Here is a 25,172-nt window from a genome sequence, read left to right as displayed (position 1 = left end):
CTACGGCGCAAGGTTCGTAGACTCAGTGTGGGAACGCAAACTGTGGTCGATGCGCGAGCTAGATTTATATATTTTTATCGCATGTCCTTGCCGGAATCTTCTCAAGCGGGCGCTGTGATGGATTAGTTGTCCGAGGCTGCGGGCAAGATCGGATGGAACTGGGTGGCCTTGCTTACCGGAAGGATCGCACCTCCGATCCTTCCGACGACAAACACTGCAGTGGGTTGCATTGTCGCTGTAAGAGAATCAATAGTTTGGATAGGTATCATCCTGAATCTTTATACTCAACCCTACAGCCTATACATAGTGGCGACATATCCCAGGCTAACTTTTCCCACTCAAACGCCCAAAATGCTCTAAAATGCTCGATCGGCCTGCCTACCATCCCCTCCTCCTCCCCTGGTTCTCAAGCCCTTTCTCCTTCCTCTTAACCCTCTTCACGTCGTTTCGCCTCCTCTTCTCCTTACCGAACTTCTCCGGATCCACCACAGCATCGACTTTCCTTTTCCTACGCCTCTCCTCCCTCCGCTCTCTGACCGCTTTCTGCACCTCACTCATCACCGCCAGGTACTCCTGCGTACCCATGCGCTTCTGCAGTACGTTCATAATCTCTCTTGCTTTATCAATGAGGGACTTGTACGCGTCGTTGGGCTCGTTGAGTGTCGTGGCCTGGGTGAAGGAGCGCGGGACGGTTGTCACAGGGTCGACGAGGGTGTTAAGAGTAGCGAGGAGGTGGGGGATTGAAGTACCGAGAGGTTCCAAGGGGAATTTAGAGGCGATTGTTTCGAGGAGGGATAGCGTTGCAGTTTTGGCAGTTAGCGAGCTTGTGTCGCGGCGGACGATGCCGGAGAGGCGAATCATGAGGCGATGAATCGCTGCTGGGGGTGCAGTGTTGCTCTTGGTTTTAGTGGACTCCGGGGGAGGTGAGAAACCGCCAAAGTCCTCATCTGAGGATGGTATATCGCCGTTCGCAGCTCCATTTTCTTCCACCACGTCCTCCTCTTCCTCATCGTCGACTTTGTGCCATTGCCATTTTGCTCCATTGACGGCCAGACATCGCGCCAGAAATGCAGTGTTCTTGACACTTTGCAAGCAGAGCTGTTCGGTGACGTCCGGATTGAGCAGATTCTTGAGGAAGGCGTTCGATAGCTGGATCATATTCTGCTCCGCGAGTTGCAGACCACCAGATCCTGCCAGGGGCAGCGCGTTCAGGCCAGTATCCTTGTTTGAAATACCAAGATGAGCGAAATACGTTCCCAACAATTCAGCAGCCTTGAGCTTGACCCACAGGTGTGGGTAGGTTGCGCTCGCTTGGACCGCAGTCCATAGGCTGTCCTTGCTGGAAGAGAACATGATGTCCGCATACTTTTTGCACACCTTTGAAAGCAAGGTAAGAGAGTAGTAGAGCAGCTCCCAATCATCTTCGTCGCGTCGTGACAGACACTTGTCGATCGTCGCATCCAGTCGGTCCAGGACGTACGACAGCTCCTTCGGCGCCTCACCGTCTAAAGCTTCAAAGTAGAATCCCCAACACTGGATGCCAAGTCGCTTCAGCCCTACATTCTCGTCCTGTTCCAACCAAGTCTTGAGGTCCGCCGCAAAGTTCTGCAGCCGCTTGTCGCTTGCATGCTGGAATAGCCTCTTGACAAGGAGGCTAGCCAACTCACGGCACTTGCTCGAATCATCGTTCGCGAGGGTATTGATCAGTGGGAGGTACAACATGCCGTGATATTCGTACTGCGCTTTCTCCGGGAACCTCGGAAGGGCTTTAGTAACGACAAGATCCAGAGCCTCCATGACCGACTGTCTGCCCTCGATGTGCTCATACCGCAGGTTCTTCAGCAGGAACTCCATCTGCTTCTTGAACCGATTCTCGCTCTGCGTATATGAAGTTAAGAACTGGAAGTAGTGACTACGGGCGATGTCTCGTGCGGATTTTGTCTGATTGGTTATCATCATCTCTGCGACCTTGTCCATGGCTTCGTACATCTCCGGAACGTCGAAGCGGCGGTTCATGACAGCTTTGAGGAAGCCGAAAGTGGCACCCGAACGGTCGGGCTCGTCTAGGTCGGGCAACATGCGCTTGAGGAGGTGTCCAACATCTCGTTCTTTGACCTCCACGTTTGGCCTTTCGCGTAGCACGGCTGACACCAGCTTCAAGGACGCCTGGGCAAGCTCGGTGTTCGACGACAACGCACCTTTGATAGCACGCATCGCCTCATCAATGTACACGGGGCAGTTTTTGTCCAGCTCCATCATGGGCACTTTGATGATAGTCGTGAGAAGACGGACAGCCGACACCTGTACTTCTTCCTGTCCTTGTACCATGGCATCGCCTATGATTGGCAAGAAGCCAGCCAGATTCTGAGGGGTCTGAAGGTCGTCATGTTTGCGCAGCACCGTCCGCAGAATGTCTAGGCCGAATCGGATCATCTTGTACAAGTAGGACGATGTTGAAAGACGAGCGCCGGACTTGGCTGCTCCTCTGTTGTTGACAAAATATCGCTTGTTCTTAGGATCAATCTTCAGCTTCCTATCGGTGGAAGCGCTTGTGCTGTAAACCTCCTGAATCAGCTCATAGCAGAACACCAGTATATTCCTGCTATGGACGGTTGGATTTTGGAGGACGCCGAGCCCAATGCGTCGAAGTAGCTCGTCAATCTTTTGCACCATTCTTGAATTGAGCCTCTCGATGAGGAGAGATCTGATGGGAAGGACCAGCTTTATAATGTGCGCAGGAGTAGCGGACCGGGCTACAATGTCCATGGAGTCGAAGCTCTTGCTGCTCTTCACCTCTTTCATCTTGCTAATGTATTCGTCTGCGTCCTTCTCCTGTCCGGTAACACCAAAGGTGTCATCCATAATGACATCAACGATTTCAGCAAGACAATAGTCAAGATCACCTGACTTCATTTGATCGGCCAATTTGACTAAGATATGGTGGAGCGTGAATGAGAGAACATGTAGCTGATAGCCACGTTGGAGAGCAGTTCGTAAAGCCTTGAGAATAAAACCCAGATAGCTTGGCCCCATGAGTGTAGCAATGTCGCTGAGTGTAGTTCTTGACATATCTCGACTCTCCTGGGCACGACTCTTTAGGATGTAGCAGATGTCTAGAAGGACTGCCGGCAAGCGTGTCTCAATCTCCGGTGGCGGAAGCACGAGGAGAACCTTCGCGACAGCAATTGCGATCGGTACTCGTAGGCTGACGGTTGCTTCATCTTTCTTATGCAGGAATTCGATCAGGTTGGGTAGAAAGTTATCAATAAGATCTTTGGTCAGCTTTTCCTGCTGCGGAAGAGTTTTCGTGAGTGTTGATAAGGGTGTGTCAACATCCATAGCTTCCGTGACCTCAGTGGATTCGGGGGCACTGAGGTCATTGGGTCCGGGGTCCACTACGGTGATGTAACCTTTAGCGCGCCCTGCTCGGTTCAACCCGTCCATAAGGCCTGCAATGAGTTTTATGATGGGCTTCTGCAGGTCTTCTTTGCTAGTAAGATAACCGATGTACCTTTTGAGCAAAGACCGGAACTGAGGCCACTCCAAACCCTCAGTCAAAGCAGTGAGAGTTTTAATGGTTTCGCCTAATAAGCTGTCTGCACTCTCGTCATCAGCCTTGTTGAAAACGAAGTGTTCAAGAAGTGGTATCATGATGTGATAGATGTTCCCGCCTCGAAGATAGGAAGCATTAGCGGCTAGCCGACGCAGAGCCCTTAACCGGCGATGACCCTGGATATGCAAGATGTTGCTGAAGAACGAGGCTTCCTCATCTTCTGAGAGCAGGATGTGCAGATCGGCTACGGGAGCCCAGTCTTGAAGCGTCTTCACCAAGTGCTCGAGTACAGCCAAAAACTCGATTCGGACAAGTTCCGATGTTTCCCGCATGCCGTGCTGAATTCCAGGTAGAACTGCCGCTGAGAGAAACTCTTTAAGCTCATCACTCGCTGAAACTTCGATAAAGCGACGAAGTGACAAGGACGCATTGACCCGGATGCTGAGCTCATCATTATCCTTGACAAGGTATAACATGTTGTGGACCAAAGGCTTCCACTGCATGATGGAGTACGAACGAAATCCTTCCTCGTTGATCGAATTGAATGCCCGCGATCGGCGCTCAAAGTCAGGTTCATCCAATCGTCCCGTCGCAAATGAGTTCAGATCGTGACAAAGGCTTGCGATCGCTACGAGCTCCTCTTTGGTATCCGCGAGATCTTTGATAACGTTGCAAAGTAATGACCTTGCTGTTCGATCTTGAACGAAAGCAAACATGGGGCAGACGGCATCATAAATGGTAGCGAAGAGCGTGCTGATGCTCTCGCTGTCGCTGCGCTGAATGAACTCGTGCAGTATTTTGAGCAACCCCATTTTCGTCCGGGGATTCACGCGCTTGGACGGCTGACGAAGGAGGAACGTCGAGATTTCGATCATACTGCGAGACTCCGTCGAGCCAACGACATGAGGGGCCAAGTCCGCAACCGTCTGAACTCCAGACTCAAGCACCTCTTTACTGGGGCTCTGGCGAAGCAAACGGCCGACTCGATTGAGGATCGCAACGGAGTAAGGCTGGATGAGATCCATGTGTATGCGGTTGCGAAGGAGCTTTGAGTCTGTTGTTGCTGTTTCATCCTCTGTGGTAACGAGACTAACTATGTTCCGGATAATGTCATCCATAACGAAACACTTCACTTCGTCCTTGGCTGATGGAACTTCTAGGCAATCGATAGCCTTTACCAGAATGTCCGGGTTGTGTTCGACTAGAAACGGAGCTGTGAATGGAGACTTTGAGCAAGCGGCGAAAAATTGAAGCTGGCCGGATACCGATTGAGCTGTCTCGATAGGCAACTGTTCGAGCCGGGGATCGACAAGTTCCTTGACCATGATGGAACTGTACGGCTGCCAAGGAAACTCGGGGCAAGCTTCGATTAGCCTGCTCAATATTTGAAGTGCATGTTTACGGACTGTCTTGAGCAAAGATGTTTTCATGGTTCGACCTTCGTCAGCTTCGCCCTCGCCAAGGGTTGACAAATCTCGAGAGGCTTTGATGGCGCAATATAGGATGGGGTTCACGACGGTGACGGTGAACGGCTCGAAGGTGGTTTGGAAAGTACTCAGTAGGTCGTCCAACATGTTCAGCATACCGAGCTGCTTCCGGGTATCCACCAATTCCTTCTGTAAGAGCTCCTCGTCGAGAGTAGCATCCTGTAGAACGGATATACCGCCCAGAACCCCGAATGCGATACTCAGGAACTGGTGTATGGCTCCGTCTCCGAACCTATTCTTAAGTCCAACAAAAACAGCCTTCCTCTTGGACTCAAGCCCCTTCTTTCCAGCGATGACCTTACCATAAAGCAATCGGAGGACGATTGAGAGCACCTGATCAGAGTCCTCATCCTGAAGCTTTCCCTCACTTAGGAACACTGGGAGCTCATCGCGGAATCGAGCATCATCCAAAAGGTTGAGCAAGTCTTCTTGACATGATGCAATAGCGGGCTCCTTCCAAGTAAAGAGCGCCTGTAGCGCTGCTTTTTGGATCTCAATATCACCGTTGCTCAGTAGCGCAAGAAGAGCTTCGTGGACTTCGTCGGATCGATAGAGGACTTTGGGGTTGGTGAACTTGGCGAAGAGAGATAACATGGCTTTCTGATCTTTCCGCGACCAGCGATCATGCAAGAGAGCATCTTCTGTGGATATATCGTCATCCTGGGGCTCCGGCGTGCGCTGGTCCAAGGCCCAATCGAGGAGAACGGGGACAAGTAGACGCGAGCGCTTCTCCGCAAGATGCGGTAAAGAGTTTAGTAACCGTAGAGCTTGTGTTCTGCTGAAAACATTAGAGAATGGTACCCTGACGTGTCTTTCGTCGAAAATAGTGTTCAGTTGGTCTTCGATATCGTCCGCGCGGGCTTGGTTACTGATGATCTGTTCCTGTAGTTGCACGAGATTGGTACACTCAAATTCCGTCACGTATCGTCGCTGTGCGGAGGCACCCGCGTTCGCCCTGCTCGTAGCATAATCCAGGTTTTCAGGTTTACTTAGCCACTCGAAGGCGACCTGGACGACAATTCTTTCTCCTTTGTTTGTGCCACACATTACCTTTAGGGCGGAGCAAGTGTCTTCCCATACAGAGGCTAGTCGTACGTATAGAAGCCCGAAGCAGAAAGTGGGTATTGCCTCCCCGATCCACTCGTCGTTACATAACGAGGGGTACAGCCTCGCGAGTTGTCCTACGCGCATCGCAATGGATCGCTGATTCCCAAGGTCTAACGGTGTCTGCTCGATCATCATGGCTACAGAGATGACATTTCGTAGCTCTTCACTCCGACCTGCGATGATCTCCAGGATGTAGATAGCCGTGAGCCTCATATCGTGCGATGGCGATCTGAGGCATTGCATAAGCGCTCGTTTTAATGGCTCCATGTGCAGCCCTTCCAGAAGTAAATTTGCCTTCTCTCGCTCCATTAAGGTACGTATAGCACGCCAAAAGGATATGGAATGCCCGTACAGGCCCGATGCTTGACAAAGCGAAGGCCAGAGATTGACTGCGAGACTGCGATCATTGTTCTTCTCGATAAGAAAGTGCAGGCCGTTCCCGGTTGCAAATGCATCAACCGTGTCGACCGATTCCGCATTATCTGCATTAATGGTACGTTTGACCAACTCTCCCAGAGAATCCCATATACTGTGGATATTCTCCTGCGTTATGCCGAGTAGGTCTATTGTGTCCAGCAGAGCGTTACAATAGTAGGTAGTATTCACAAGCTCCGCGTGGTTACTACAAGGCTGAATGAGCTTTTCGAAAGGCCTATTCAAGTGTGCTTGCCAACGCTCTGAAGGTTGCAAGGTGCCGGTTGACACAACTCCGCTCTGGCAAAGTTGGGGTAGGATAACGCAGAGCTCCGTACCATAGTCGTGCGCTTTGTGCGCAACAAATCTAGTCGTCGTCAGCATATAATCCGTCTAGAGTAAGAAGACGCATGGCCTCTACCTTTTAAAATACGGTAGAAGCAATGTCCTAAACCTCTCCGCACCAAGATCGGCGAAAAGATTGCAGAAGGGTAGGAAGAATCTTTCCCATTGACCCCTTGATAGCCCCTCGAGGAGTTTCTCATGAGGAATAGCAGCGTCTAACGCACAGTATTGGAACACTACGACCACTGCCGATAGAAGCTCCCATGCATCGGTGGTGTCGAGTTCGAGTGATTGCTTGACTGCATCAAGTAGTAAGCTGATTGTGCCTAGCACAAACATCCAGTCAGCTACCCGGGTGCCATTGCGTACGCCGCAAACCACAAGCAATATGCGAGATGATAGTCCCAAGTAGCGTAGATCGGATGAGACGGAGCGAATTTGTGCAAGGATCACATCCAGCAATGGTTTGAAGCTCTCAGCATCCGAGTGATGAATGCTCGCGGTAGCAACGCCGACTAAGACCGGTTCGAGGGGTGGGGTCCGGAGATTGATATGGGCAACATTGTACGTCTCTGCCAACAGTTCCTGCAGTATAACCATAGCACTGGAGTGAAAACCTCGGCCCACGCCCTTCAATGAGTCTGTAAAGAGGAACATGAGGCCTTGCTGAAATTCGGTATCCATGCCAGACTCCTGCAGGTCCCTCAGCAGCTGCGAGATATGTCTGATGATTAACTGTAGAGGCGTCTTGTCCCTGTGGTATCCGGCGCCAGCCTTACGGATCAGGAAGCTGAGTGACTCGGCCGCGAAGCGTGATACGAAGGCCTTTTGGTGTTGTCTCCCCAACAGAGGCGACATTAGATCGAAGACGGGCCTCAGATCTGGCACCAGAAGTCTTGACAGATACTTGAACAGCCAGGCCAAGCACCCGAAACTCCACTCAATGACCTCCACATCCGCATGTCTTGCTGCCAAACTGGACACTGTCCTGACCGCCGTCTCGAAGTATTTTTCGAACTTCTCGCCCAGGTCATGCGCAAGGTGCGCCATGAGACTGAGCAGTGGCTCCTGGCTGAACTTTTCCCCTTTTTCAATGTACTCTACGAGCAGTGCCAGGATACGGTCGCTGTGGTGGAGAACCTGCGGGAGGCTGTCGCAAAGTGGCGCGACTTTGCGGGCGAACATGGTGAAGCCTTCGGACATGTTGAGCTCCCTCCATTCCAGCAAGGAGTCTCTGAAATAGGAAAAGGTAGAGTCGAGTTCGGCATCGTCGAGGATAGTGCTACGGCCGCGGCGAACCGGTTCAATCTTGAGCTGAGCGATGCGCTGCGAGAAGCCCTTGAAGACATGGTTTCGAGTCGATTCGGTGCCGCCTTTGACTCGTTTTGGTGCACGCAGCTTCGATTTAGGCTTCGCAGCTGACTTTGCAGCCGGCATGGTGGTCGGGCCTCGCGACATGGCTGCCATGGTGTGGTTGTTGCAATGAAGCCTACCGTGCTGCGTATCTTCACCTTCTCCACTAAAATTTTGGATGCCAAGATTTCGCGCCTGCCGTGCACGGATGGATGCTCCGAGTCGCCGCGCCAATCACTCAAAGTCAACACCAAAGGAACATCACGAACTTTTAGAACCCACCATGGCCTCGAAAATGTGAGTCACCAATAACGTATGGCTCTCGGCACATACTTACGCGCGCAGATTGGTCATTGGTAATGTGAACGGCCAGATTCAGGCTGTCTTCTCGAAGCTGGGCGCATTGCATGCGAAGAATAACTTTGCGTTTGCCATCATCGTCGGAAACCTATTCGCCGACTCATGGGAGTCCGACGGGGCAGGGGCAACCATCCAGTCGCTCGTCGACAGCAAAATTGATGTACCACTGCCGACTTACTTTGCTCTTGGCAGCCGTCCTCTCCCACCACCAGTTGTCGAGAAGCTGCAATCATCCAGTGATGAGCTATGTCACAATCTCTTTTTCCTTGGCAAACGGACGACTATGAAAACTTCAGAGGGCATCCGCATCGTTGCTCTAGGCGGGCAGCTGGACTCGAACACCATCGCTGGCCAGTCCGAAGAGAAATATGCTCCGTTCTACGGGGAGACGGACGCGAAGATTCTGCGTGGAGCAACGACGGCCGACATTCTGATTACTAGCGAATGGCCAGAAGGCATTCAAAAGCGCTCCAAGGTGGATTTCAATCCAGAAAGACAGCCTCTGACTCGACAATGCATTGCAGACCTGGACATTGTGCTGAAGCCTCGATACCACTTTTCAGCATCTGGGGATACATTCTACGAGCGAGAACCCTTCTTTCATACGCCAAGTGAAGAGACCGACAATCTGTACCCGGTCACGCGATTCATCAACCTAGCACCGTATGGCAATCCAATCAAGCAAAAGTGGATATACGCGTTTTCGCTTGAGCCTTCCGCAAGCCATCCTGTCTCGCCACCCACTGGATCTACTGCGTGTCCTCTGACACTGTCAGAGAAAAAGCGAGCTGCAACGGAGCATCGCGAACAGGCCCTCGTCTACGACGACGGAAGCCGTGGCCGAAAATCGCACAAGCGGCGCAAAGGCGAGCCTCGAGGACCCATTTCAGCATCAGAGTGCTTCTTCTGTCTTGCGAATGAGAATATTGCAACGCATCTAGTGACCTCGATCGGCGATAACTCCTACATAACCACAGCTAAAGGGCCTTTGCCAACATCGCAAACCTTTCCCAAATTGGGCTTTCCATGCCACATGCTTATCATACCGTTTATCCACCAACCGACACTTGGCTCTATGGAAGAAGAAGAGCGCCGTGCTACATATGCGGAAATGCAAAGATATCGTGGTGCTATGGATAGTATGCTCAAGTCTGTGACCGGCGTAGAATACGGCTCCGTCACATGGGAAGTCAGCAAATCCAGCTTACCACATACGCATTGGCAGTACTTGCCCGTGACGGCAGACCTCATCCAAAAAGGGCTGGTGGAAGCGGCCTTCAAAGCGTTAGCGGAGAACTTGCACTGGCCAAAATTTACGAAAGAAGATGTCGGCGACGGGTTCGACGAGACGAGCGACTTCTTCAGGGTCCTGGTGTGGGATCCCAATGATGATGCCGGGGAGCCGACGAGTTACATTATGCGCTTTGATGAGAAGATCCGATTCCACAACCAATTCGGTCGAGAAGTGCTGGCGAAACTATTGCGACTTGATCGGAGGATTGACTGGCGCGATTGTGGACAGACGCAAGTCCAGGAAGAGCAGGATGTGGAGAAGTTCAAGGAGGCGTTCAGAAAGTTCGATTTCGCTGCATGATACCCGCGACCAGAGCGGCTATACGAGATGAGACTTCCGTTATTTGGACAATGAGTTTTCTGTATCAACAGCTACGGTTGCCCGCGCGTCTAGAGTACGTTAACTGGTGCACACCTCACCCGAAGCAATCACTATCCTTTATCATCAGTCCTCCACGAATTTCGCAGCACCTCTTATCATATGTGCATATATTAACATCAGCCAAGTCCTTGGACCCTGACGTCGCCGCGAACATGCTCAAATCGGAATGTTCGCTAGAATCGCATTGAATGCGGCACTAAAGGGTTGGCGCCCTAAGCTTCGGATCTAGCCGGGTCTTTAGAATGCTTCTTACCAGCAGCCGCAGTCAGTCTTGACGTGTGCGTTTTTCGTGGTTGCCGGGTGATATGTCACACCTCTGACATGGTGACACTATTTGAGGACGGAAAAGGCAAACACTACGTTTTACGCCAGTTTACCATATACGCCTTGGCGCGTCCTTTTGAGGCTAAGAGCTTTCTGTATCTGGCCAAGACTTTATTGGCTCTCCCATGTGTCCAATTCACGTGTAATGAAGTGGGGTAATAACCAGTTAGACGTCCAATTCATCTCCAGAGAGAAAGTTAGTTCCATCCACCTTCCAGGCGGCTTCCTGCAGGCTATCCAGCGCACTGATCCTCACGTTCTCCATCTCTGATCATCCATTCGCTCCGAGTCCAACCACTAACACTGCCGAAGATGCTCGTTCCGAACCGCAGAAGCGCCGTGTTGTTTATATCGGAGGTTTCATTTGGAGCGCCAATCAAGATGATGATCCACCCCATCCAAATCATCTACCGGCCTATCACAAGCCGCGATAAGAGCACCTGCGATCACCTTCCAAAACTTCTCTAACCATCCGCCTTTAGTTGCAACAACAGCAATCTCCCGTATGGCCAGTCATTGTGTCTGGACATGCAGGTAGGCCGGCTCCGGATCTGAAGAGGGAAGTTGAACCACTCGTCACCTGCAAGGGCATGTAAACACGGCTGGTCAGGTACGCATCGTTTAGTTCGACCGAGAAGAGTAGAAGATGTACAGCCCATGAACACTTGGCCGCTACATTCACCTGCCTGTCTAGGTTGAAGGGCGCTATGGTGCATTCGCTGGGTTGGTGATACATAGGTAAGGGCCTCGTGACTCCTAGAGCGCGTGGTGCTTATCATTGGACTCTGTGACAGCTGCATGGTCGGCTTGTCGGACGAGCCAACTACGACCACTGTAACCTCATAGGCACCGAAGATAGATGCGAATGGTGACTATATAAAGGTGGCGGATATCGCTTCAGCTTGAAACTAGACGACAAGATTGCAAGATCCGCCTTCGACTCCAGCTTCGCAGCCAGTGCGACGAACCTCAGCTCTCAAGAGTGTCTCCAGTTGTATAGATTCGCATCTGCTCATCATCTCTACCTTCATCTTCTGGTCAATCTCGTAACAACATCATGAAGTCCTCTATCTTCGTCGCTCTGGCCTCAGTTGCTCTCGTTTCCGCCGCCCCGGCACCACTCGTCGCCCGCGCGCCTCCCAACGTTCCCACCACCGCCGCCGCCAAAACTCAGCTCGCCGGTCTTACTGTTGCCGCCCAGGGCCCTCAAACTGGCTACTCTCGCGACCTGTTCCCGCACTGGATCAATCAATCTGGGACTTGTAATACGCGCGAAACTGTTCTCAAGCGTGATGGCACAGGTGTTGTTACTAACGCTGCGTGCGCGGCCACTAGCGGAACGTGGAACAGCCCCTATGACGGAGCTACGTGGACTGCTGCGAGTGACGTGGATATCGATCATATGGTGCCGTTGAGCAATGCCTGGAAGGCAAGTGGTTCGCTGTCCGTCTTAGACAGAAGTGCTAATATGTGATGTAGTCTGGAGCAGCTAGCTGGACAACCGCTCGTCGGCAAGCCTTTGCGAATGATCTGACGAACCCGCAGCTCCTTGCTGTAACCGACAACGTCAACCAGGCCAAAGGCGATAAGGGACCTGAAGACTGGAAGCCTGTAAGTCAGGCTACAATCATCGAGCCTAGCGAGGGACTAACATTACGGCAGCCACTATCAAGCTACTACTGCACATATGCGAAGGTAAGGTCAGGATACATGACAATTCGAATACATGCTGACGACTACCAGATGTGGGTAAAAGTAAAGGGCGTGTATAGCTTGACGATTACAAGTGCGGAGAAGGCGGCTTTGACGAGCATGTTGAACACATGCTGAGAGCATCATTTGGTTATAGGACTGATGGAAGTTTAACAATGGGGAAATAACATATATGACTAGTTTAGGAAGAGTGTAGTAACGGATAGAGGATATACTCTCTGCGTTCTACATTAGGCTTGGGCTTGTAGGGTCGACTCCAAATTATCCCAAAGAACTTGAAAAACATGTAGAAGTATTTGGTTTTCCTCCTTGGTTGAATATTGCCATCGTCTGCGCATCCTACAGAGCTTTTCTTACATCCTAGCGTCCTATGTTTGACGTCGTGCCCCCTGATAAGCAGAGAATGGAAGCTAATACCTGCTTGGTAAAGATAGAATAGCAGTGGTAAGTCGAGCAGGAAGCCTTACCTTCACTTCACCATTCCACTCATGCGGCGATGAGACTGATGCACACTATCAAAATATGAAGTAGGTGAAGGTGAGTTCGACGTGTCATCTTGCTCCCCCTCAAACATAAAAGAACGCGCCCAACTCGCGCCACTTCCTCTCACCATCTCCCCCAAACCTTTTCACTAGACTCAGTACGCCTTCGACAGAAGTATCAACAACAGCCAACATGTCCGACGTCGAGCAAAAGACACCGAACAAGACAGGCGCCAGTGGTGCTACATGGTCTGACGCTGAGAAAGTGAGTATGCTCCACGCAGATTTGATTCAATTGGCTCAACATACGCAGATCGCATACCTCATTGTCCTATGTGAGAATGAGGGCAAGGTTGATGGCAAGATCGCCGTGAGTACTAGCGCCCTCTACATACCCACCTCCTGTGCTAACACAGAGCAGGCGGCCCCTATCCCTGTCGGTCGCTCCATCGTCTCCTGCAAGAAGCTGCTCTGGCGTTTGAAGGAGAAGCACAAAGACGACATCGAGAAGATTAAGAACCACCAGCCCGTCAACGTTGCTGCAAGTGCCAGTGGCGAGGCCACTGCCACGCCCGAGAAGTCAAAGACGCCCCGAAAGCGCAAGACCAAAGCTGAGGGCGACAGCGCGGACAATGGCGATGCCGATGGTTCGCCCAAGAAGAAGGCTGGTGGTCGCAAGAAGAAAGCCGATGTGGTCAAAGAGGAGATGGACGAAGATGAAGAAATGCTGGTTTAGGCTGCTGATGCATCAAGGGACACTGGCTCTTGGTAATGGATATGATGGTAGTAGCGATTCAACTGGTGAGGAAGCTTGTCGACTCCGGCTCTTTTTACGTCTATGAATCAAGCACCCATACGGTTAGGCTTGAGACATTGCTTGCTTTGGCAAATAGGAAATAAAATTACTTTGTCAACGAGATACAGTGGACATTCGCAGTTCCTTTGAGAAGCTGTAGGGGATTAGGTGCAGTGGGCGGCTATCCCCACGCAGCCTCGCAACTGTCAGACGAGACGTGTGAAGGGACTGGATAGGTTCAGGCTTTGCCGTCTCAAAGGCTGTCGTTGTCATGGGTGTTCGCACTATGACGATGTCATGTCTGTGAGGCGAAGATGGGCGGCCGGGGACCGCGGCGCGAGCTGTGCTGCACTGCTGCAGTACAGTGCAGGGCCTGTTCAGGAACGCCTGCACATGTTCCCAGAGCGACTCCATCCCCGTCAATCGCGAATTCCTTACGCGTCGTGCTGTACTATAGAGTTGCAGGACCGACTGTAGCTGCCTTTTTGCATTTCTCTGCGCGGCCACCTGGCATGCTGCTTGGCCGAGTTCCACTCGCCGCCTGCAAAAAAAGCTTCTTTGCGACAGCATCATTCGCCGTCACTCGTCAGTCCTCGCAGCGACAGCCCTTCGCTTCCACGTCACTTCTCACGAACCTGTTGCCTACTGGCGCTTTTCATCGCAAACGCATCCACACGCTCGGCAATTGTCCGTCTCCGCCCCCACAGATGGAACAGAATGGCACAACGAAGCGCAAGCAACCGCCTACCTCGCCTGCAACCGACCGCCCCATGAAGCAGATCAAGCCCGAATCCAACGCGCACACCCGAAACGGCATACCAAAGTCGCCAGAGCCAGAGGTCATGGACGATGCGCGCAGCGACTACAGCCTCGAGGAGCCACTAGACCTGCCGACGGCGCTGATACCCGGCGCGGTGCACGATACGGCAGAGTGGCAGAGGACCATAGAGAGTGTCGTCAAGAGTGTCGTGTCAATCCACTTCTGTCAGACGTGCTCGTTTGATACCGATCCGGCCATCAGTTCCGAGGCGACTGGCTTTGTGGTGGATGCTGAGAAGGGGTATATTCTCACAAACAGGGTACGTACAAATTTGCATGGGAAGGAGCTGGTGTGCACAAACCCAGCGAGAAGGACAGATTCTGGATTTTGGCCCCGAGCATTAGGCAGAGCTCGTATTCACCCATGGTAGTCGCCTGGCTGCGCCTTCAGCTGCCTGCATTGTGTAGCTCAGAAGATTTCTGCGCATGCGAACAAATAGCTAACATTTGGCAGCACGTCGTTGGCGCCGGCCCGTTTATCGGTTACTGCATCTTCGACAACCACGAAGAATGCGACGTCTATCCCGTCTATCGCGACCCCGTACACGACTTTGGTATCCTCCGCTTCGACCCCAAGGCCATCAAGTACATGCCAGTCACTGCCCTTCAACTCCGTCCCGATTATGCCAAAGTTGGTGTAGAAATTCGCGTAGTCGGCAATGACGCCGGTGAGAAGCTCAGCATTCTGTCAGGAGTCATCAGTCGGTTAGACCGCAATGCGCCAGAGTATGGCGAGGGCTACTCGGATTTCAACACCAACTACATTCAGGCGGCGGCTGCAGCAAGTGGGGGCAGTTCTGGCAGTCCCGTCGTCAACAGGGACGGTTTCGCAGTTGCGCTGCAGGCCGGTGGAAGAGCAGACGGCGCTGCCACCGACTACTTTCTTCCCCTTGATCGACCGTTGCGAGCGCTAGAGCTTATCCGCCAAAGCCAACCAGTCTCAAGAGGCACTGTTCAGACGCAGTGGATATTGAAGCCTTTCGATGAGTGCAGAAGGCTCGGTCTCTCGCCTGAATCGGAGAAGGCCATCCGAACCCAGTTCCCAAAGGAAACAGGGATGCTTGTTGCCGAAGTCGTTCTTCCGCAAGGACCCGCATCAACGAAGATCGAGGAAGGTGACATTCTAATCCGAGTCAATGGAGAGCTCATCACGCAATTTGTCCGCCTCGATGCGATCCTGGATGATCACGTCGGCAAGACCGTCTCCGTCACCATCCAACGCGCGGGAGAGAACATGGACGTCGAGTTGGACGTCGGCAATCTGCACGATATTACCCCTGACAAGTTCGTCTCAGTGGCAGGAGCCTCTTTCCACGACCTGTCATACCAACAAGCCCGCCTATATGCTATATCTCTGAAGAACTCCGGAGTCTACGTCTGCGAAGCAGCTGGCTCGTTCCGATTTGCCGATGGCTATGCGTCCGGATGGTTGATCCAGGAGGTCGACAATCAGCCTACGCCAAACCTCGATGTGTTCATCGAAGTCATGAGGAAGATACCCGACAGAAAGCGCGTAGTTATAGTCTACAAGCATCTTCGCGATCTGCACACTGCCAACACCAGCATCACTGCGGTGGACAGGCATTGGCATGCTAAGATACGGATAGCAACGCGCAATGACACGACAGGCCTATGGGACTTCAAGCCAATTGCCGATCCCATTCCGGCTGTGCCTCTGGTCCCGCGTCGTGCAAACTTTGTCAAAATGAGTTCCAACTACCCAGCAGCTGTTGATATAGTCCGCAGTTTCGTACGCGTGCATGTCTCCATGCCTATCAAGCTTGATGGGTTTCCCAAGATGAATAAGCAGGGCTATGGTCTTGTGGTAGATGCTGAGCAAGGCCTTGTCCTCGTCTCCAGAGCAATTTTGCCATATGACCTCTGCGACATCTCGTTAATCATCGCCGATAGCATTTTCGTTGATGCAAAGGTGGTCTTTATGCACCCATTGCAGAACTATGCGATCGTCAAATACGACCCGTCGCTTGTCAACGCGGAGGTGAAGACACCCAAGTTTGCCAGCGAATTCATCAAGAAGGGCGATGAGACCATCTTCTTCGGTCTCAACCAGAACTTTCGGCCAGTTGTAGCGAAGACAGTCGTTACCGATATTACCACGGTCGCCATTCCAGCCAGTGCCATCACACCCCGCTACCGAGCAACGAACTTCGACGCCATTACCGTGGATACGAACCAAGCGTCCCATAGTGGCTCTGGCGTGCTTGTTGCTGAAGATGGCACTGTTCAGGCGCTTTGGCTCTCTTACTTGGGCGAGCGGACGTCGCACAGTGGGAAAGATGTCGAGTACCACCTAGGTCTAGCGACACCGAATTTGCTGCCCGTACTCAACGAGATCAAGAGCGGCAAGACACCTAAGCTGAGGATCCTCAACGTTGAGTTCCAGACCGTCCAAATGAGCCAAGCCCGTGTCATGGGCGTCTCAGAAGAATGGATGGAGAAGACCGAAACAGCAGACCCCGAACGCCACCAGCTCTTCATGGTCCGGAAAGTCGACTCGGGCCATGGTGATGGCTTGAATGAAGGCGATATCCTTCTAACGCTCAACGGCAAGCTGGTGACTCGTTCACCGGATTTGGACGTCATGTACAACAACGAGTTCCTCGATGCGGTGGTCGTGCGGAAACGCGAAGAGAAGACGATCAAGGTTTCCACTGTTGCGACAGAGGACCTCGAAACTGACCGCATGGTCAGCTTCTGCGGTGCCACATTCCATCGCCCACACCAGGCTGTCCGCCAGCAGATCAGCAAGATCCACTCGGATGTATACATTTCATCGCGCGCCCGTGGCTCACCGGCATACATGTACGGAGTAAGTGCTTATCCTCTCAAAGGTTATCCAGCTTGATTATGGTGGATGAACTTGTCGCTGACCTACTTATAGCTCGCACCCACGAACTTCGTCACCCACGTAAATAATATCCCCACGCCCGATCTCGACACCTTCCTTGGAGAACTAAAAAAGGTTGGTGATAACGAGTACTTCCGGCTCAAAGTGATGACATTCGACAACGTGCCATGGGTAGCAACAATGAAGAAGAACGAACACTATTTCCCCACGATTGAGTATCTCAAAGACGCTGCTGAGCCGCTGGGTTGGAAGAAGATAATACACGAATGCGAAGACGGCGGTGCGAGAGAAGAGATGGGGCCCGACGAGCTCGAGGTCGAGGCAGCTGGCGAAGAGTGAGTGGGTGCAGAACGCGGAGTACAAGGAGGAGCTGTGTAAAAATAATTGTATATGTGCACAGCACCCTACAAGCATTCAGCCTCGTCCAAGAACGAGTAGCAAATGTCAATACCCCGGGGATTAGTGTTTGGGCCCCATGTATCAAATAATAGATGTCCGCACATTGCAGTGGTATAGGCTGCAGTGTGCCCCCATGATTCACGGTTTGCATGAGTGAGCGATTCAAGGGTGAAGTATCCTGGGGCGTCAATTCAGATACAGATTGCATCGAGTGAACCAGACTCTGCCAGGGCTCATCACGACTTCGGACCCGTGGTTCGTTTGGAGCGCCATGGCCCGTGCGCGGGCTTGGCGGCTAGACCTTCTTTATCAGCAGCGCCTCCTTCCGTTCTGTTCCTTCAGCGACTCACCCAACCTTGATCCCCACCACGTCTTCTGCCCCACACACATTCACATTCACACTCACACGCACACTGTACACACCCTACATACTCAGTACAGAAGGAGCGGCGACTGCAACTGCGACCGCGACCTCTTCCCTCTCCCCTTGGTAAGGAGCGACGTTGGTTGCGTGCCCACTGTTATATAGAGCAATAAAGTTGTTGCGCCTGCACTCTCTCACCCTCACTCACCTCACCATGTCGTCTTCTGTCTTCTACAAGTTCAAGAACTCGCGAGAGCCAGAGCGCATCGTCTTTGATGGCACCGACATCACAGTCTTTGAGTTGAAGCGCGAAATAATCACAGCGTCTGGCCTCGGCGACGGCACCGACTTCGACCTCCATCTCTACCCAGAGGACGATCCCAAAGCCAAGTATGACGACGACACGACTACCATCTCGCGATCCAGCACAGTCATCGCAGTCCGACGACCGGCCGCACGTGGCCATGGCGGCGCCGCTAGATATGTCTCTGGAAAAGCACCCGTGCGAGCGATCAAGAAGATGTCCAAACCTACAATGCCCGTCGCGGGCGGCGCCCTCAATGAAGATGACGCCGAGGCCGCCTTCTTGGCCGAGTCGGCGCAGGTCTGGGACGCCCAGAAGGAGACGCTATCGCACGCAAAGCCAGTCTTCCACAAGAAGAAGCCGGTCAACGTGCCGACACACGAGCCGCCACCGGGCTATGTATGCTACCGCTGCCATCAAAAGGGCCACTGGATCCAGGCGTGCCCCACCAACAACGACCCTGACTTCAAGCCTACCATCCGCGCAAAGCGCACGACTGGAATACCGCAGTCCTTCCTCAAGAAAGTCGAGAAGCCCGTGGACGAGGAGGATGCGCGAGGCGTCATGATGAATGCCGACGGAGAATACGTGCAAGTCATGACGGACAACAGGACATGGGAGAAGTTCCAGGAGAAGGCGAATGCATCCAAGGCACAGGCTGCGAGCGCTGATGCCGCAAGCAAGGAAGTGCGGGAGCGCGGTCTGGAGTGTCCGCTCGACAAGCGCATGTTTGTTAACCCTGTGAAGACGCCGTGTTGCGGCAAGACGTACTGCCATGAGTGCATCGACAATGCGTTGGCAGATGGAGATTTAATTTGTCCAAACTGTGCGAAGGAGGATGTTCTGATGGATGATCTTGTACGGGATGATGACATGGTCAAGTCTATCAAGGCATACGAGGCAGAGAAGGCCAAGGAGAAGCTGGAGAAGGAGGAACAAGCAAAGGCAGAGGCTAAGGCGGCTGAACAACCTGCATCACCCCCAAAAAATGAAACTGAGAGTTCTGTACCAGTCGAGACATCGGCTACTGCGTCCAATGACACATCACCCATGCCAGTTGCAACCAAGCCAGCCCAGTCTGCCACTCCAGGCGCTGGAGGCAATGGCTCAGACACTGAATCAACATCTTCGCGGAAGCGGAAATCGCCACCTTCAGAGATCAAACCGCCCACCGCCCCCAAAGCAATGCGCCAGCAAAAGGAACAAGCGTCCAACCCGACTGCAGCGATGGAACAGGAGTTCATCCAACAGATGGAAGCCCTCAAGAACGGACCAGCCAACATGCCCATGCCAATACCGATGCTGGGTATGCCGAGCATGCCAAACATGCCTAATATGCCGAACAATATGGGCTACCCAAACCAAATGCCATTCAACAGCCCTATGGGCTACACCAACCCGATGATGAACCCTCAAATGATGGGCGTGCCAATGCACATGCAAAACATGCAGAACATGCCTATGCACCACCCCAACTCTCAGATGATGGGTATGACGGGCTACGGCAACAACATGGGCATGAACCAGCAGTGGCAGGGCAGCCACAACGGCGGATACGGTGGGGGGTATGGCGGGATGAATGGGAATGGCATGGGCGGGTATGGCCAGGGTGGTGGAGGCATGGGGGGACAGGGCGGGGATTTCAATGATGCCTATGAGCGGCAGCCTGTTAATCCTAGGGGAAGACATAGGAAAGCTGCTAGGGCGCCGGATTATAGGCATGTACAATAAGGCGTAATTCTGGTGCATGTGGTGTATCGAGTAAAGCTTCTTTGTGTATAGTACTTTAGCGACCTGAATAGGAAATTGTAGTTTACAAGACATCCTCAGCTCTCTTGGCAAGACGTTCATGTTAGCAGATGGCCTAGGATATGCAGAAACTTCGGTATCTGTGGATCGATCCACGAGAAGACCAAATACATCTCCAGTTGTGTCAATCACTTGCCTTTTCCGCCAGCCCGTTCCCTGATTCGCTCGTCTTTTTCAAACCTCTCCTCGAAGACCCTATAGAACAATGCTAGCCACTCCTTTTCACGCTCGCTCAGCTGCCGTGCTGGGTTCTTCCAACTGTTCGCCAAGATCTCTTTCACCCGACGTCGCAACACCTTTAATGCAACAGCAGCCCTCCAGTCCCTCACGGCGAAGCGCAGCACGTTACCCGGCAGGCTGATCACACCAGCATGTAGCTTGAAGTCCATGTCCGCCGCCACCATGAGTACCATCGGTAGCGGATGAGCCAGGGATGTCGAGTGCGCATTATAAAACTTGTTGCTAGATTGCATGATGTGATAGTAGGACAAGAACTTGGCAGTTGATGAGCCTTTGTTCACCGAAGTCGGGGCTAGGCTAACAGTTTGATTGTTGGAAATGTTGCGCCAGCCTTTGCCCTCCCTGGTGAGGATTTTCGGGTAGAACGCAGTAGCGATTACAGAATTGACGAGAATGTCGTTATCGGTGTGTATGTCGTACTGCGTTGGCACTTCGACGAACGTACGGTGACGTGTAGTGCTGCGGTAGCGACCGAGGGCACGGCGCTCCTCCAGCGAGAGCTGTACAAAGCCTGCTTCAACAAGCGATGACAGAAGCTGCGCCTTGAGGTCTTCGATATTACCTAGATTCTGCGGACTCAAAAAGTTCTTGTGACAGAATTGCATTTCGGATCGCCCAGGTGTGGTACAGATCCCTCTCCAGGTCTTGTACGCGTTGTACGTAGTAAGAAGATCGGAATCGCCCTTTTTGAACGCAAGACGTGCTATGTCAGCACGCTGTTTGGCTCCAAACGGGGTCACAAAGGGGGATTTGGAGGAGAGTATTGCGGCTATGGTGATGGCAACATCGAGACAAGCGAACGTGCTGGCAAGAAGCACGAGTTTGCCAAGGTGCGCATCCAGAGGCAGTTTCGCAATTTGACGTCCAAGCGGCGTGAGATCTTCGCCTGGGGTAAGTGCGTCGACTTCAATGAGCGCGTCGATGGCGCGGCGTATGTTCCTAGACGACGGAGGATCGAGCGCTTGAGCAAGAGTTGCTTCAATGTCGCCCAATTTGCATATCTTTGTGCGCATGACGAGGTCTTGAAGAGATAGTCGAAGCATCTCCGGAGTCTGCTGTTCGGCCATGATGTTGTCATGGCGGTATCTAGTGAACAGATGGAAACACAGCCCTTCTTGAACACGGCCCGCACGACCTCGTCGTTGCTTCGCATTCGCCCTGGAGATGAACGACTGTGTTAGGCGAGAAAGCTGTCTACGCTCATCGAACCGCATCTCCTTGTGCTTGCCAGTGTCGATGACACAAGTGATGTCAGGAATCGTTACACCGGTTTCAGCAATGTTCGTAGCAAGCACGATCTTGCGTACCCCAGGCGGCGGAATGAGGAACGCGGCCTGCTGGTCCTCGCTCGAGATTGTAGAATGAAGTGGGTAAATGAACCAGTTTGCGTCAAACGACGGATGGCTTACGAGAATGTCGTTTAGCTGGCGGATCTCGGCAATACCAGGCAAGAACACCAGAACCGCATGACTGAAGCGGCTCAGCTGCGGATCAAATGCCACAGACTCGATTAGACGGAGTACGAGATCGTAATCAATGGCGTACTCATTGTACTGGGAAAGCGCTTCTCGGGTTGCAGGGCTGTAACCGGGGAGCTTTGTGGGTATACCCGACTTGTCTGTCGTGATCTCGTCGTCATCGTCATTGTCGCTGGTATTGGCGTTTTTGGACGTCCCCGGTGCTCCAGCATAGTGTGTCAACTCAATTGCGTCTTCTAGATATCGAGTCTGGACTGGGAAGGTACGACCAGGCACTGTTAGAATTGGTGCGTTGTTCAGATATCTCGAAAAGCGCGCGGCATCTACCGTCGCACTCATGAGTATGACCTTCAACTCCGGGCGTCTTGCCATCAACGAGCGGAGGATGATTAACAAAAAGTCAGTGTCAATCGATCGTTCATGGACTTCATCAATAACGAGGTGCGTGACTTCTTGTAGGCCCCCAGATGACTCCAGCATGCGCAAGACCACACCCACGGTCGCATATACAAGTCGGGTCTGAGAAGATGTCTTGGACTCCAACCTGATAGCATAACCGACCAGCGAACGTGGTGTTCCAAGGTCCTTGGGGCCCTCGCCCATCTCTTCGCTAACACGCTGAGCAAGTGAGATAGCCGAAATACGTCTCGGCTCGGTACAGAAGACTTTGCAGGTTTTGCCTTGCAAGAGTTCATGTTCAAGAATGAAGGACGGTATCTGCGTACTCTTTCCGCAGCCGGTCTCCCCGCAAATGATTGTGACCTGGTTCTTGTCCACAGTCGACAAGATAGATTCACGGAAACCAAAGACCGGAAGATTTGCTCGGCCAGCAAGCATATGCTGATACGCTGGGGTCGAGGCCTTCTGCGCCCACAGTTCTCTAAGGCCGTCAACCTGCCGCACTGGTGTGCTGTATCCTGAATTCGACGCGCTGGAACTCGTGGCTACCTGATTGCGCATCTTGAACCGACTTGTGAGCACAACGCCATCCGACTCTTCGGTCTCGATTTGATCCTGGATAATTGAGCGGTAGTGCTTGATGGCTTCTCGATCCGCTGCGTCTAAACGTGTCCTACGATGCTCCAGGAACTCTCTGTAGAGTTCTCTCCAGTTCGAAGGGAGCCTTAAATACACCTTTTCCTCTTTTGTCGAGGTGGCGGAGATTGAAAAGAGGGCGGCTGTAGAAACGTAATTCTCGCTCTGATCAATTGAGATGGTGGCAGTAGTAGTCGCCACATATTTAGCCTGCCTGTTACGCACTGAACATGTGACTCCGATGATATCCTCGTCGTACTCCACATCATGATCTTTGGACCATGTGATAGTCAATGAGTGTCGACACGAATACGCTGTAGGCGATACCATCTGATACGTCAAGCGCGCGTTTGGATCCCTAAACTTCGTTAGCTGACAACGCCATCATGTCAGAAAGGCTGGCTGACCTGGAACGCACCGCCTCCTCCAACACTTTTCGTGGAGTTACGCCGCTAACTTTGCCAAAGTCCCGTAGCACAACATTTTCAGCGTTGATATCATCAAGCGCGGGTTGCTTCGTTACTGGCTGATCAGGAATTGCAGAGAACATAGCCCCTAGCAGATCAGTATCATCTTCACTACCGTCAACATCGGCTGTGTTTACGGCTAGTATTGGCTCTTTTTCAGTCAACACAATAGGTATCTCAGGGACGTTTCCGTGTTGCTTCTTATTAGCAGTAGGCGGTGATTCTTTTTCCAGTCTTTTTGCAGCTTGGACTTGAGCAATCTGGTTACGCTTCGCAGGCCACTGCTCCTCAGCCTCGTACTCATCAAACAGAGCATCTGATGTGAGCTGCTGTAGTTGAGAGAGTAGTTTGCGAACCGCTAGACTCTGATTCGGCATCGAGGCCGGCTTTCTCGATTTAGCACCCCTGGTCTGCTTACGCGAATTTGCGTCAACGAGCTGCGGGTCAATCTCGAACAATTTACCTTTGATTCTCAAGTACGCTGGTACAAGATCATCGAGCTCGAGATCACTGTCAAGGTCACTGACATAGACATCGCCGCTCTCTGAATCGACAGGTGTCGGAATGCTAGGGGTGTGCACTAGTGATGTTGGAGTTTTAGATGCCTTGGGGTCTTTCATTTCTTGAGTCAGGGCCTCGTTGATTGACGTATCCGGGACAGGGGTAACTACGGTTAGTTAGTGACATGCGAAGGACCAGCTTCATCCAAGTTGAAGTGACGAAAAAGGCGCAAACCGCTAGTTGAAAGAGGTCTTGTAGCTCAAGGATAATCGAAAAGAATACTTACCGGGGCGAGACGCATCAGGAGTATCGATTGCAGAACGCTTAGTATTAGCCTCTTCGTATGAGAATGAGTGCCCTTTGCATTGATCCAAAGCCAGCCACTCCAGCGCTTCTTGTAATCCCCAGATGTTTGCTGACGTGTCAATGCTAGCAGCATTAGCACATAGCCATCTCAAGACTGGCTGAATGTGGTCGTGTGAAAAGCCAAGATCACGCAAGGTTAGATCGAGCGCCCAGAGCTTGCACAAGGCATCTTCCTCTGTTAGCGTCTTGAGCAAAGATTGCTGCCCTTGCCTTCTGTTCGAGTCATTGGACTCAGCCTGGGCCAGAGAGACAATGCTATCCAGGATTTCGCCCGGGAGCCAATCGTGAACAGTCATGGAATGAGACTGCCCACGGAGGACTCTACGGTCTGTCTGGAATTTTGAGACATGCCGATTAGCTTCCCGTCGGACTTTGGGCGCGTGCTTCTCGACTAGCAATTGGAGCTCATCTCGCTCTAGCTGGGCCTCGAACTCTTCCGGAGTTTGGACGACCTCCTGCTTCGGACCTTCGACGTCTTGGGACGCTTGATTGCAGGTGTCCAGTTGGGGCGCGGCTGCGTTTTCCTTTGAGGGCGTCTGCGCAACCTCCTTCGCTGTGGCGTCAGCAGCAGCCTTCTCTTGCTTTGGCTTGCTCGCAACTGATGTTGTTGCGAAGCCTCGAGCGGGATTTCCAGCGGGCTTCTTCTTTTTCGCCATTGAAAAAGACGCTCAAGTGCCTTTTTCTGCGATACGACAGAAGTCCCGGAAAGTGCGGCAGCTCAGGCAGGCTTGCGTATGGAGTATATGGGGGCTTGATCTTTCGCGAGATCAAGATTGGGGAGGCTAGAGACGCTGATAGGACGCATCTAGGGCGCAGACTGCTCCAAGAAAGGTGGTCGATTTTGCTGAAAAGGGCGGAGTTGCCTGTGTGGTTGGATAATTCAAGGGCGCTCCACCACTATGTCATGGGGCT

The 25,172-nt window shown here is 52.4% G+C and overlaps 7 protein-coding genes across 7 annotated transcripts; 5 read left to right on the top strand and 2 right to left on the bottom strand.

Moving 5' to 3' along the window:
• Positions 1-226: 226 nt before the first annotated feature.
• On the bottom strand, positions 227-8,376 carry K460DRAFT_308481 (uncharacterized protein; the record flags this gene model as incomplete). Its single annotated transcript, XM_040930104.1, has 2 exons — positions 227-6,928; positions 6,983-8,376. The coding sequence occupies 2 exons, from the start codon at positions 8,371-8,373 to the stop codon at positions 379-381; spliced, it is 7,941 nt and encodes a 2,646-aa protein (XP_040790898.1). The 3' UTR covers positions 227-378.
• Positions 8,377-8,542: 166 nt separating this feature from the next.
• K460DRAFT_403624 (CwfJ domain-containing protein) lies at positions 8,543-10,213 on the top strand (the record flags this gene model as incomplete). Its single annotated transcript, XM_040936650.1, has 2 exons — positions 8,543-8,556; positions 8,605-10,213. 2 exons carry the CDS (start codon positions 8,543-8,545, stop codon positions 10,211-10,213), a joined length of 1,623 nt encoding a protein of 540 aa, XP_040790897.1.
• A 1,334-nt stretch (positions 10,214-11,547) lies between these two features.
• K460DRAFT_71418 (uncharacterized protein) lies at positions 11,548-12,727 on the top strand. Its single transcript, XM_040938647.1, has 4 exons — positions 11,548-12,047; positions 12,098-12,229; positions 12,281-12,313; positions 12,362-12,727. The coding sequence occupies exons 1-4, from the start codon at positions 11,676-11,678 to the stop codon at positions 12,446-12,448; spliced, it is 624 nt and encodes a 207-aa protein (XP_040790896.1). The 5' UTR covers positions 11,548-11,675; the 3' UTR covers positions 12,449-12,727.
• A 246-nt stretch (positions 12,728-12,973) lies between these two features.
• On the top strand, positions 12,974-13,732 carry K460DRAFT_364301 (uncharacterized protein). Its single transcript, XM_040932981.1, has 3 exons — positions 12,974-13,078; positions 13,127-13,183; positions 13,235-13,732. Exons 1-3 carry the CDS (start codon positions 13,007-13,009, stop codon positions 13,547-13,549), a joined length of 444 nt encoding a protein of 147 aa, XP_040790895.1. The 5' UTR covers positions 12,974-13,006; the 3' UTR covers positions 13,550-13,732.
• Positions 13,733-14,000: 268 nt separating this feature from the next.
• Positions 14,001-17,992, top strand: K460DRAFT_414902 (nuclear serine protease-like protein HtrA2/Nma111). Its single transcript, XM_040937709.1, has 3 exons — positions 14,001-14,688; positions 14,883-17,258; positions 17,331-17,992. The coding sequence occupies exons 1-3, from the start codon at positions 14,122-14,124 to the stop codon at positions 17,634-17,636; spliced, it is 3,249 nt and encodes a 1,082-aa protein (XP_040790894.1). The 5' UTR covers positions 14,001-14,121; the 3' UTR covers positions 17,637-17,992.
• Positions 17,993-18,274: 282 nt separating this feature from the next.
• On the top strand, positions 18,275-20,095 carry K460DRAFT_353324 (DWNN-domain-containing protein; the record flags this gene model as incomplete). The annotated part of the gene is made up of 1 exon (XM_040931709.1): positions 18,275-20,095. The coding sequence occupies one exon, from the start codon at positions 18,275-18,277 to the stop codon at positions 20,093-20,095; it is 1,821 nt and encodes a 606-aa protein (XP_040790893.1).
• Positions 20,096-20,301: 206 nt separating this feature from the next.
• K460DRAFT_403619 (P-loop containing nucleoside triphosphate hydrolase protein) lies at positions 20,302-24,916 on the bottom strand (the record flags this gene model as incomplete). Its single annotated transcript, XM_040936649.1, has 3 exons — positions 20,302-23,284; positions 23,334-24,060; positions 24,181-24,916. The coding sequence occupies 3 exons, from the start codon at positions 24,914-24,916 to the stop codon at positions 20,302-20,304; spliced, it is 4,446 nt and encodes a 1,481-aa protein (XP_040790892.1).
• Between the last annotated feature and the right edge of the window lie 256 nt (positions 24,917-25,172).

Source organism: Cucurbitaria berberidis (genome assembly GCF_010015615.1).
Source record: "Cucurbitaria berberidis CBS 394.84 unplaced genomic scaffold K460scaffold_2, whole genome shotgun sequence".
Taxonomy (NCBI): domain Eukaryota; kingdom Fungi; phylum Ascomycota; class Dothideomycetes; order Pleosporales; family Cucurbitariaceae; genus Cucurbitaria; species Cucurbitaria berberidis.
The sequence above is the reverse complement of the archived record's forward strand: the minus strand, read 5'-3'. Positions and strand labels throughout refer to the sequence as shown.

Coding starts and splice junctions, on each gene's coding strand:
- K460DRAFT_71418 (XM_040938647.1), top strand. CDS start 11,676: ATGAAGTCCTCTATCTTCGTCGCTCTGGCCTCAGTTGCTCTCGTTTCC. Junction 12,048..12,097: donor CGTTGAGCAATGCCTGGAAG/GCAAGTGGTTCG, acceptor TATGTGATGTAG/TCTGGAGCAGCTAGCTGGAC. Junction 12,230..12,280: donor GACCTGAAGACTGGAAGCCT/GTAAGTCAGGCT, acceptor ACATTACGGCAG/CCACTATCAAGCTACTACTG.
- K460DRAFT_414902 (XM_040937709.1), top strand. CDS start 14,122: ATGCTGCTTGGCCGAGTTCCACTCGCCGCCTGCAAAAAAAGCTTCTTT. Junction 14,689..14,882: donor GGTATATTCTCACAAACAGG/GTACGTACAAAT, acceptor AACATTTGGCAG/CACGTCGTTGGCGCCGGCCC. Junction 17,259..17,330: donor CACCGGCATACATGTACGGA/GTAAGTGCTTAT, acceptor ACCTACTTATAG/CTCGCACCCACGAACTTCGT.
- K460DRAFT_364301 (XM_040932981.1), top strand. CDS start 13,007: ATGTCCGACGTCGAGCAAAAGACACCGAACAAGACAGGCGCCAGTGGT. Junction 13,079..13,126: donor CATGGTCTGACGCTGAGAAA/GTGAGTATGCTC, acceptor CAACATACGCAG/ATCGCATACCTCATTGTCCT. Junction 13,184..13,234: donor AGGTTGATGGCAAGATCGCC/GTGAGTACTAGC, acceptor AACACAGAGCAG/GCGGCCCCTATCCCTGTCGG.